At 41.7% G+C, this 12788-nt stretch overlaps 1 protein-coding gene and 1 pseudogene across 1 annotated transcript in view; one reads left to right on the top strand and one right to left on the bottom strand.

Moving 5' to 3' along the window:
* Positions 1-12788, bottom strand: part of Ctnnbl1 (catenin beta like 1) — a 156494-nt gene that overhangs the window by 61241 nt on the left and 82465 nt on the right. Inside the window, exon 11 of the mRNA XM_027945163.2 lies at positions 31-212. Coding sequence (XP_027800964.1) covers positions 31-212 — 182 coding nt within the window. The remainder of the gene's footprint in view (positions 1-30; positions 213-12788) is intronic.
* LOC114100412 (ubiquitin-ribosomal protein eS31 fusion protein-like) lies at positions 8274-10269 on the top strand (annotated as a pseudogene).

Here is a 12788-nt window from a genome sequence, read left to right as displayed (position 1 = left end):
AGGCCAACCCCTCCCGCCAACTCCTCCTACCTTCATGTTCCTTCTCCGTGGTCCCCACCTTCTTGATCTTTCTGGGAGATTTCATAAAAAGAGGAAAGATGGTTCGTAAGCCAAGAATGTCAACGAACTTATGGCAATTGTCCGTGCCCTCGGGTCCGATCATGGCATGATCCAGCACTTTGAGGGCGCTGCTCCGGGAGATCTTCTTTTCACTGGAAAAGAAGAGGTTTCATGTGAGACATTTAAAGGGGAAGTTCCAATGTTTAAAAAAAAAAAAAAAAAGTGTATTTATTTCAGTCTCATAAATGAGGGAAAAAAGGAAAGAAAAAAAAAAACGCCCAAAGTGAGAAAATGATTATATTATATTGAAATGGAATATTACACACTTATTAACAATCAAGAGTCTGTAAAAGTACAAATAAATTCTTACAGTTTACAGTAAACACAAAAGGTAATATTTAAAATTTCATACAAAGCATTTCCACAATTATATGGAAGGTGTGTTAAAAAGAAAGAGATCATGGGCTGGGGTTGTGGCTCAGAGGTAGAGCGCTCACCTAGCATGTGTGAGGCCCTGGGTTTGATTCTCAACACCATATAACGTTAAAAAAAAAAAAAAAAAGACATTGTGTCCACCTATAATCAAAAAAATAAATATTAAAAAAAAAGAAAAGTGATCAAAATTCTAAGAGAGATTATTTCAGGATGGTGGTATTATAGATGACTTATTATTCCTTTTTCTTTCTTTTTAATAGCTTTAGCAAGATATAATTCACATGCTATATGATTCTCCCATTTAAAATACACAACTCAATGGACTGCAGTCCATTCCAGATAAAGGTAACCATTATTCCAATTATAGAACATTTTCATCACCCTGAGAAGAAACCACATCCTCCTTAGTTATCACACCCTGAGCGGTCCTCTCTCTAGCCCTAAGCAATCACTGATCTGCGTTCTGTCTACACAGATTTGCCTGGACATTCCCAGTAAATGACATCATGTAATACTTGGAGCCCAGTGACTGGCTTCTTTCATTTGGCATACTATTGTCCAGGTTCATCCATGCTGTAGCACATGCATTAGTGATTCATTCCTTTCTCTGGCTGACCACTACAGCTAACCCAGGATTTGTCTATCATCTGCTGATGGACATTTGGGTTGCTTCCTCCTTTATCCTTTTATGAACAATGCTGATATAAATACTTGTGTATATGTTTTTATGGAGACATGTTTTCATTCCTCTTGAGCAAGTAGAAATGCTGGGACACGTGGGAACTCTGTTCAACCTTTAGAGGAACTGCCACACTGTTTTCCAAAGTGGTTGCACCGTGTACATCCCCATCAGCATCATGTAAGGATTCTGAGTTCTCCATACTTTTCCAACACTAATCTGAATTTTTGGTTCTACTCATCCTAGTGGATGTGAAGTGGTATCTTTTACACTTTTCATTTGCATTTCTCCGCTAACTAACGATATCAAGCAATTTTTCATGCACTTATCAGCTACTGGTATATCTCTTTGGTATATTATCTCTTTTCTATTTTATTATGTTTTTTCCATAATAAACATATAATACTTTTAAAATTAGAAAAATTTAACTACTAAAAAAATAAAAATAAAAGGGAATCCCTCCTTTGAAGCCAAAGATCACAGGATAATCATCCCACCACTGGCGATTGCAGACACTTTTCTAAGTGTAGCCAGCTTTCCACTGCTGTGACAAAACCCTCGATAACTTATCAGGAGGGAAGACTTATTCAGACCCATGGTGTCAGGTGTTTCAGTTCATGGTTGCTGGACCCATGTTTGGGGCGGTGATGGCGCAGTATGTCACCGCAGGGGCCCATGGAGGAGTTGCTCGCTTCATGGCAGCCGGGGGTGGGGGTCTGACTCTCTCCCATTAGGCCCACCCCTTTTATTCTTTTGTGGTACTGGGGATTGAACTCGGGGTCTGGCATGTGCTAGGCAGATGCTCTACCACTGAGCTATGTCCCAGCTGTTTTTTGTTTCTGAGTTTCATTTAGAGACAGGGTCTCATTAAGTTGGCCAGCCGGCCTTAGACTTATGATCCTCCAACCTCAATCTTCTGAGTAGCTGGGATCCCAGGCGTGGGCTGCCATGCCCATCTCGGCCCCACCTCTTCAAGATCTACCACCTCCCAACAGTACCGGCAACAAAGCCTTTAGCATATGGGCCCTCAGAGACCGTTTAAGATCCAAACCATAACAGGAGTATACTTTTCTATAACATTAGTTTTTTTCCTTTAACACTCTGAGGTAGAAAGAAGCAAATCAGTCATTTCCTATCTTGGTACAGATGGCAAATCAATCAACCAAGCCAATACACAATGTTTACTGAGCACTTACTCAGTATTGTGATAGATACAAGAGAAAACAAAGACATGGCTTCTGCTTAAAAAAATTTAAATCTATTTGGGGAGACCAAATTAATGTGAAATAATCAGGGAAAAATACAAATCAACATATAATTTATCTTCCTGTATTATTCAATCTACAAATATTTACTGGCTACCTCTCCTGTGAAGATAAAAGATCTCATGCACCTTATGTTCTAACTGCAGGAGACAAAGAGAAATTAAAGTGCTTGATAGGAAATATTGTCAAGGAAATAAAACAGGGTGTATTATTAACAGTCCTACATTTCTTCTCCTTGTTATGGATTAATCACAACAATTCACAGATACTCACAAATGACCTTTAGTTCGGTCTCTGAGTTTGAGAAAAAGAAGGCTACTAGTAGGCATGTTTACCCAGCAGACACTAACTAGTCCAGCTGCCAGGGATTACAAGGTCCCTGTCTTTTAGCAATATAAGTAATTTTCTATAACCTTAGTAATAGAAATTAAGTCCAAGAAGGTGAGAGGTAGACGTGTCAAATGGCAGGTGCCTGACATTTGCACTGAATCTAAAGCATATCTGCCAGGAAGGGAAGGGACAGTGGTGACACTGGGGAAGTGGTGGATACACAGCACGTGGTTTGGGAATTAGAGGTGGATGTGAATGGCCAGAGGAAGAAGATGACTGAGGACAGGTGGCAAGAACATTGTCACCTCAGGCCTCTAGACTTGCCCCCAGGGAACCTGCTCATCCCATAGGTACTGAGAAGGTGTGAGAGGCGTCAGTGGGGGAGACCGCAGATGGACACATTCTAAAAGGCTCACCCTGACAGCAGCGAGATGAAGGGGCTGCAGCAACGGGGTCTGGGGGAGGGAGGACAGCGAGGAGACTGTGGCAACAGTGCAAGTGAGAAATGGCAAACGGTTCTAAGTGTGGCATCTGTATAAAAAAGGTGCATTTGAGAGGAACAGAAAAATCTTAAACATCGGGAGCAGAGTAAACAACGTTCCAAATTCAGCAGGAAAGGATTTTGTGCATCAAGATGAAATTCTAACAGGAAACTAGACAAATAATGTATTTGTTTTCACTGTAGCTAGACTTTAGCATCCTACTTTACAAATCTGAATTTACAAAGGTGATGACTAGGGCAGAAATTAGGAAACTGAGATACAAAATACTCATTGTTTAGTCACTAGGAAAAGGCCTCTTGAAATGAATGGTCACAGCACAGAGCACCTTCAGTTACCATTCAGCATACATTGAAACCATCTCACGAACAAGACAGAATTGTTTGATATACTAAAGGCAAAGGCCTCTGGAGTAGCGCAGCCTCTCTCTTTTCTCCTGCCTAAGCAAATTCAAGAAACAAAGGATTTAAAAGTGAAACCCTTCTTCAGGTAGGCAGCATAAGACACATTTAAAGGGGGCAGTAATTGCATATTGATCACCATTTAGGCAAGCTGCATGGAGGTGAACTTTGGAATATTCATTGGGCTTAAGTTCAGGCTTTTAGCAATCAATAGCTGTTTGGCTTGACTTTCTTGGGTTGACTTTATTTGAAATATTTATTCTACAGGAGGACAAGTAGTTTATCTTAGTCTTGTCTGGGTTCATCGGGCTGTCGATCATGCTGGGACCAATGTGAACGCCAATCTCAGTAAAACGGGGTGCTTGTGGGAGATGACTGGGGGTTCTCTACTGCTACCAATCTGCTCAAGTGAGCCTTGTGACAGAGCCTTGTGACACGGGCAAAACGTTTCCTGTTGTAGTTTTAATTAGCTTATTCTTCTTTATTACACAAAAACACTTTTGCAAAGAACATGGATTCTGAGTATGATTTTTTAGCTCATTTGTTCTATCATCAAACATTTACGACTTACCAGACAGGTGTGAGACATTATGTCAAGGATGCAGAGACAGGGCACAGCTCATTGCTTCTGGGGAGTCTGGCTCATAGGGCACACAGACATACTGAAAATGGGCAGATGGGAAAAGCTGAGTCCTACACAGAGCCTTTATACAGAGTTGGTGGGAAACGCAGGAAGGAGGGCTGGCTGTCTGCCCTCACAAAGGCGATGAGGCCTGAACTGAGCGTCAGTGGGTGTCTTCCTCCGTCAGGTGAAGAGGGAAAAGGTGCTTCAAGCAGAAGGAAGCAACTGCATGTGCAAGGACGTGAGTAGCATGGATCACTCAGGGAAGAGGTACACGAGACTGCTAGAACATGAAGAGCAGGCGAGCAGCAGCAGCACACGGAGCCTGTTGGTTTTGTGTTGAAGAACTGCATCTGCCAGTGTCCCGGAAAGCAGGGGTGAGGCAGCAGAAAGGGAACAGGACGGAAAGGGCCGAGCTCCCACTGAGCCAAGAAGCCTTTGGAAAATGGCAGTGACGTCCAGCTAGGAATGAACTGTCTCAAGTCCAGGAAGGAAGTCAGCAATGGCAGAAAGTGCAGAGAAGTCATTGAATCTATGAGTTGTAATGAAGTATAAGACTACCATGAAGGGTACCAAAAAAAAAAAAAAGAAAAAAAAAAAGAATCAAAAAAGAAGAAGAATGGAACCCTAGAGGAAACTTTCTGGAGGACAAGTGGGAGAGATAAAGTTCTTTCCCTCTTGGGCCAAAGGAGCTTGAGGAATTTAAAAAAAAAAATTAAAGTAATAAAGTGATAGGCATTCTTTAAAGAATACTGTGAATCATAAATTAATCTTGGCATGAAATTGGATGATGGCATGAGATCATTTTTGTTTGCTTTATAATGTACATGCTAAGGTTCAGTTCCATTAAAGCTTCCAAAATAAAAGATTACAGAACCTAGGACTCATATGAATTAAGACAATGGGATCAATATGACTGTATTAGTCAGTTTTCTGTCATTATAATGAAACACTTGAGGCAAGTAACTTATAAGAAGAAAGGTTTATTAGCTCATGGTTTTGGAGGTTCCAATCCATGATCAAGTAGCTCCATTTGGGGGTCTCTGGTGGAGGTGCTGATGGCAACGGTGAGAAGCATGTGGAAGAGTGAAGCCAGTTATATCCATAAGCCAGGAAGCAAGAGGAAGAGGACGGATCCCATAATTTCTTTCAAGGGTATGCACCCAAGGACCTTCCATTAGGTCTTCTAGCCTAAGGTCCCATCACCGCCAAACAGTGCCACCCTGAGGATCAGACCTTTAACATCCAGACCTTTGGGGTCACTCATCCAAACCAAAGCAATAATCATAGCCAATTTCGTGTTACTGACATAACGCCCTAAATGTCGGCTGGGGAGAGGTGCCAATCAGTCCTCACCAGGCTATGTGAGCCCAGGCAGCACCACTCAACACAGCTCCTCCCACCAGACCTTGGGCTTGGCCACGTGACCTTCCACAGCCAACACAATGTAAGTGCCCCACAGGCATCCTCAGAGAAAGAGCTGGAAGGCTTACTGCATCAAGCAGTCTCTGCCCGATGAGAGGCATGTCCCAAGAAGCACTGCTCCTTCAGCCTAAGTCCCCAAATAAATCAGGTGGAACACAGAGCTTCTGGTGGCAGGTGATGAATATACCAAGAGTAAAAAATAAACATTTGTCATTGAAAGTCCTTGAGATTTTGAGGTTGTTGCTTCAACGAAACCTGACTGATGAAATCCACGATATTGAAAAGTTGCTCAGTGTTTAATAATAATACTTTCAGGTTAATTGTATTAGTATCCACCAGCAATAAAGAATAAGAAAATGTAGGAAAAAAGTATAATATACTACTGAACTTCCACTCCAGGTTAAAATGGCAATGACAGAGACTGAATTTACACTATTCTCTCCCTTCTGGTAACAAGGCAGGGAGAAAAAATGGAGAAAGGATACAGAACAATGGTTTTCAGACACCTGACAGCAGGCAGCTCGGGTCAGGGAACTCTGAGAGGGTAATGCTGCAATGGGCCCAACTGGGCACGGCGAGAACAGGCTCAGACCAGAAGAGACAGAGATGGGAGTCTGGGAGACCAATGCCGCCAGAATTCCCAAGGCAAGCTGCAGAGAGGTGCGCAGGGCCTTCCCGTCTTGAGTGTGACTAGCACACACAGGTGAGGACACCAACCAGGTCTGCAGAAAGGAACCACCTGGAGGGAGGAGGGGAACAATCCCTAGAGTTACAGAGAACCAGAAATAAGTTTCTACTGTCATGACCTGGATCTGGCATGTCCTCCAAGGTCTCACGTGTTGAAGGCTTAGTTCCCAATGCAGCAGTGGTCAGAGGTGGGGCTTTTGGGAAGTGACTGGATCGTGAGGGCTCTGATCTCATTAGTGAAATAATCCATTGATAAATAACTTGATGGCATTAGGGAGAAGTAGTGGAAACTGCAAAAGGTAGGTAGGGCCTCTTGGAAGAAGTAGGTCACTGGGGGTGTGCCCTGGAAGGGCACATCTTGTCTCCGGCTCCTTCAATCTGCCCCCCGACCCAGCCTCTGTTTCCTGGCTGTCAAGAGGTAACAGCTTTGCTACCCTCTACACGACCACTATGCTGTCCTCTGCCTCATTACAGGTCCAGAAACAATGAAGTAGTCGACCATGGACTGAAACCTTTGAAGCTTGGAGCTAAAATAAATCTTCCATTTTCTAAGTTGATTTTGTCAGGCATTTTGTCTCAGCAACCAAAAGGTTAACTAATGCATAGTCCCCTGGTTACAGTACAAAAATCTTAGAAATTCACAGGGCACCAGGAGGAGCCCTCAAAAAGCTCTAGTTCAGTAATGAGACAAAATTAGCCAGACTATAGATGAGTCTGATCTTGCCCAACAGAGTTGAAAAGTAGGCCCCCAAAGAGCCAAACTATTTCCAAGAACCTTAATATCCTACAACAGAGATTTAAATATATATGTATATGTATGATTACCTAAAGAGAAAGAAAGAAAGAAACGGGGGCTAACAAGGTAAAATTTACAATATTTGAATCTCAATAAATATTACCAGGGCACTCTGAAAAGCAGAAAAATATGAGCCATAAAGAGGAGAAAAATCATTAGTAACAATAACAGATGACAAAATTAAAAGATGAGGACATTAAAACAATTCTTATAACTATGTTTTGAATGTAAAATGGAAGTAGAGAGAATCTTCAGCACATTGACTGTAAAGATGAACGGAACCACAGGAAGGAAAAGACAACGTCTGGTAAAGAAAAAAAATACAGTGGCAATTAACTACAGGTTGCATCCTGCAGAAGGAAAAGAGTGAGTTTGACAATGCAACAACAGGCAGGAGCTGCCCAAGACGAGACTCAGAAAGAAAAAGACTGACACCGACCCTCAGGGAGCTACGGCTGGACAACTGCAAACCACCTAACAGACATGGAGTCATATTTTATAATATATGATTATATGATAATTTATAAGTACACAGAGTTATAAAATATAACTATATTTTGTATGCATAAATATAAATTTTATATATATATATATATATATATATATATATATATATATATATATGTAATTAAAGGCCCTGTAGGCAGATGGGGACAAAGAAAACATTAGAAAAATGTCAACCCCCAAAATTTCCACCTTTGATAAAAACTATAAAGGCATAGTCTTAAGAAATTCTAAGACCCTCAACACAAGAGACATGGAGAAAACTCTACCAAGGCACATAATGATCAAACTATTCAAAACTAATGATAAAACCTTAAAAACAGAAAAAGTGGGGCGGCAAACGACACACAGAGGAACACACATAGTAGAGTTCCTGCTGAGAGCCAAGCCAGCCCGAAGGCACTCAAAGAAAACACTCTGTCAACCCACACCTGAGGAGAGGTGGGCAAACACCTTTTCAGACATGCACGAGCCGACAGGAGGCAGCACCACAGGATCTTGGAGAAAGCCACTTGGCAGAGGGGATGGAAGCCAGACAGACACCTGCACAAAGCAATGGAGAGCAGGCAATGGAAGATGTGCAGGTAACATGAAAGACTTTCTTCTTCTTTAAAAGGTAAGTGATTGCCTAAAGAGAACAAACAGTGCCCAGTGGGACGTGTAACACATGCTGGAGTGAAAGGTGCAGCAACCACAGCACTAAACCAGGAGCAGGACTGGAAGTCATGTGGCGAGGCTCAGCGCTAAGTGTGTGCAGGCAGTTCTGGCATCTCTCCACCTGCTTAGGGACTCCAGTCCTGCTGCAGCAGGGACCACCCCATGGCCTCACTGAAGCCTGACCATCTCCTTGGGGCCCTGCCTCCAAATATAATCAATCACTTTGGTGGAGGGGAGTGTTAGGGCTTCAGTATATGAACGTGGCAGGGCAGGGCAGAAGGCAAAGAAGGGGATGTCACGAGTAAGATGAAAATGGATGGTAAAAGATACACCATGTTATTAAGAGAAAGCCGTGGGGGTGACATTAGCATGAAACAAAGTAGACTTCTGATCAAAGGGCCTTACCAGGGATGAAAAAGGTCACTCCATACCAACAAAAGGTCAAATAGACGAGAGAACGTATCATCCAAAATATTTATGCACCTGCAATGACTTCAAAATACATGAAGTAGAAGTTGATAGAATTTATAGGAGAAGCAGAAATACCCCCAATTAGTCAGGGGTTTCAACGCCCCTCTCATAACTGATACCATAAGTAGATATAAAAATCTGAACAACATGATCACCAAATGAACCTACTCAACATGTATAAAATATTCCATCCAAGCAGCACACACATAAACACGTCTACCTACCTACATTCTAGGCCAAAAAGAAGTCTTCATTAATTTAGAAGGGCTCAAATCACACCAAGTATGTTCTCTGATCACAATGGTATGGAAGCAGAAATAAAATCCTCAAATATTTGGAAACTAAACAATATACTTCTAAATAACTCAAAAGATGAAATTAAAATAAAGTATTTCAAACTAAATAAAAATGAGAATACAACATATCAAAATGCATTAACCCAGGTAAAGTGGCAATCACAGGGAAATTTATAGTAGAGAAACTGTATTAGAAAATATAGAAGCCTTCAAGTTAATAATTTTAAATTCCCGTCTTGAGAAATCAGGAAAATGAACAGAAAATTAAACCCCAAAATCAAAAGAACATAAATAATGAAGACCAGAGCAAAACCCACAGAGACAGAAAGCAGCAAAGTGGCAGGAAACATCGAGAAACGGACACTGGTCCCCGATGGAATCAGTGAAATCCGACAGACCTCCAGCCACACTGATCAGGGGCAAAAAGAAAAAGGCACAAATGACAAACATCAGGAATAAGAGAGAGCGCACCACTCCAGATTCTAAGTCACGAGCAACTTTCTGCCCTGAATGCGGCAACAGTCCACATGAACAAATTCCTTAAAAGATGTAAATGATTCAATTTTCTCAAACAGAAAAAGATTACTGGAACAAACCAATAAATAAATTCAACTTCATCAGAATTTAAAAATTTCCAAGAATCCATTCTGGCTTTCCAATCCGCCATCTGCGGTGGGAAGACTATTACGCTCGAGGTTGAACCTCGGACCCTATAGAAAATGTAAAGGCCAAGATCCAGGATAAGGAAGGATTCCTCCTGATCAGCAGAGACTGATCTTTGCTGGTAAGCAACTGGAAGATGGACTACAACATTCAGAAGGAGTCCACCCTTCATCTTGTGCTGAGGGTTTGTGGTGGTGCTAAGAAAAGGAAGAAGTCGTCTTACACCACTCCCAAGAAGAATAAGCCTAGGAGAAAGAAGGTTAAGTTGGCTGTCCTGAAATATTATAAGGATGAAAATGGCAAAATTAGCCGCCTTCACCATAAGTGCCCTTCAGATGAATATGCTGCTGGAGTTTTTATGACCAGCCACTTTGACAGACACTATTGTGGCAAGTGTTGTCTGACTTACTGCTTCAACAAACCAGAAGACAAGTAATGTATTTGAGATAATAAAAGACACGAACTAAAAAAAAAAAAAAAAAAAAAAAAAAAGAATCTATTCTGAAAATGAAAAGGCAAGCCATGAACTTAAGAGAAAATATTTGTAAAGCATTTATCTGAAGATTGTATCTACGATATGGAAAGAACCATGACAATCCAGTAATAGGATAAACAACCGCCTATCACCAAATGGACAAATGATTTGAACAGACACCACCAAAAAAGATACATGGATGACAAATTAGCACATGAAGACACCAGACACCCTTAGTCACAAGTGGAAAACAAATCCAAACCAGAAGACGATCCCTACCCATCCACAGTCACTGCTAAAATGAAAGACTGACCACACCAAGTATTAGCAAGAATGTAGAGCAACTGAATTCTGAAGCACTGTTGTGGAATTTAAAAACAGTACAATCAATTTGCAAACAGTTTGGCAAAGCCTTAGCAAGCTGACCATGTACATATCATGTGACCCAGCTGTTCAGTTCCTATTCACACAAGAGCAGTGAAAAACATGTTTGCCCAAAAGATTTGGGCATGAATATTTATTGCAGGCTTTATTCTCAAGAGCAAAAACTAGAAACTCAAATGTCCATCAAGATATGTCTATATATAGTGGAATGATATGTCTATATAGTGGAATACTACTCAGCCACGAGAAAGAAACAAAACTATTGATCACAACATGGACAAATCTCAAAATAATTACAGTGAATCAAACTGACCAGACCAAAGGGCGGGGGGTGGGGTACCATATGATTGTATATGTATAAAATTCTACAAATGCAAACTAAAATAAAATGAACAGGAAGCAAATCAATAGTTGCCTGGAGACAATGAGGCAGAGGAGAGGAGTTACAGATTACAAAGAAGCACAGGGAAACATTTTGGGTGTGATAAATACATTCATTGCCATGCTGCCAGTGAGGGTATGTACATACTGCAAAACTCATCGGATTGTATACTGCAGAGGTGTGCAACTCAACTACACTGGGATGATGAACAGCTAGCAAGTCGGTTGGAGGGCTCAGACAGGTTCTATACCATTTCCTGCCAGGTAATCTTGATTCAGTTCATCTGCCTTCTCCACCAACACAGCACTTTCCCATTTATGAAGTGGTAACATCAGCCTTGGGGGATGTTGGAAGGATTACTTTGTGCCTTTGAAGCATTTTTCGGGTTCCTAGAGAACAGGTGCAAACTACTATTATCCATCTAAGAAAGAACTGTAATCTTCAGCTTGTGGGGAAGGCAACGTTTGTCGTTAGACCACAAACAAGAACTGTGCGCAGCTTGGAAACCCAGCTGACTCCTTAAAGGTCTGCACCCTTCCTCGGCTTTTGCACTTGAAACCTGGAAGAGACTAGGGGCTGGAAGACTCCGGCTCTTGAAAATCTTACAGGACCTCAAGAATGAAAATGCAGAACAGTTTGGACTTTCAGATTTTCACTAGGAACAAAACTAATGTAGAACAAGTCAAAAAACTAGAGAATAAGACCACAGAGCTCCACATGCTGGCCCATCGACCTGCCTGCTTTGTCACAACCCACAACCCAGACGTGGGCCTGCAGACTTTCTTTGCAGATGGTATGTCATTGTTTTTGTATTTGTTTTCTTTATTAGAGAAACTTTTCTTTGGATTAAGGAAAATCTTATTGAAAAACCTTCCAGACCAGTGCAAACACTGCTGGTTCCTGGAATGGACGTGACTGTGTGTTATTCTCTTTTGCTTTTACAGTTAATAACCAAGATGCGTTCACTGCATTTCTGCTTCACGACCCAAGGTTGCATTTGTACACATCCCTTGGGATCATGGTGGTCTCTTCTATTTCTAACTGCAACTGGGTTTTACAACAGAAGTAATAAGCTTCATGTCAACATTTTCAAGGAAACTGACAACGTAATTCTTCTGTCTCCCACTGGCTTTGCTGCTTCTTAAAGAACCCGGAACTATTCTGATACAAGGACATACTGTTAGAAAGTGCTCTGTGGTGACAAGAAGCAGATGATTTGGGCTAAAATTAAACCTGAGATACTGGAATCTTCTATTTGCAGCAACCATCTTACCAAAGAGAGACATCTGTCACCAAGAACGTGGAAATGGCAAACCAGTCCCCACCCAGGGCACTGTTAATAGCACCATCCTCATTTCCTGCAAATTCTAAAATGGCCACCCCGCCCGGGTAAGTATAATTTAGCCTTATTCTGCATAGTGGAATTTCTGAATGGGATCACTCTTCTAAACTGCACAATTAATTGTGTCTTCCCTGAATTTTATTTTCCTCTCAACCATCCCTGACTATAAAAATACCACCTGGCTCATGTTCCTATCTTAACTCTACTGCTACTCACTGAAGACCCTCCAAACAGCTTCTCTGTCCCTTCTTAACTATCACACTGAAAGAATGAGGCCAAGCTGCCCGGCACACACACACACGGGCAGTGTCTTCTCCGAGGGGACTGGTTCTCCCCCTGCCCAAGAGGTCTGACCTTCCATCTCGCCGCAGTGTTCCTTTCCTTATAAAACGCTAGGGTGATGCAAGAATGGGA

This window comes from Marmota flaviventris, chromosome 2, assembly GCF_047511675.1.
Source record: "Marmota flaviventris isolate mMarFla1 chromosome 2, mMarFla1.hap1, whole genome shotgun sequence".
Lineage (NCBI taxonomy): Eukaryota > Metazoa > Chordata > Mammalia > Rodentia > Sciuridae > Marmota > Marmota flaviventris.
This window is presented reverse-complemented; position numbering and strand designations above follow the sequence as displayed.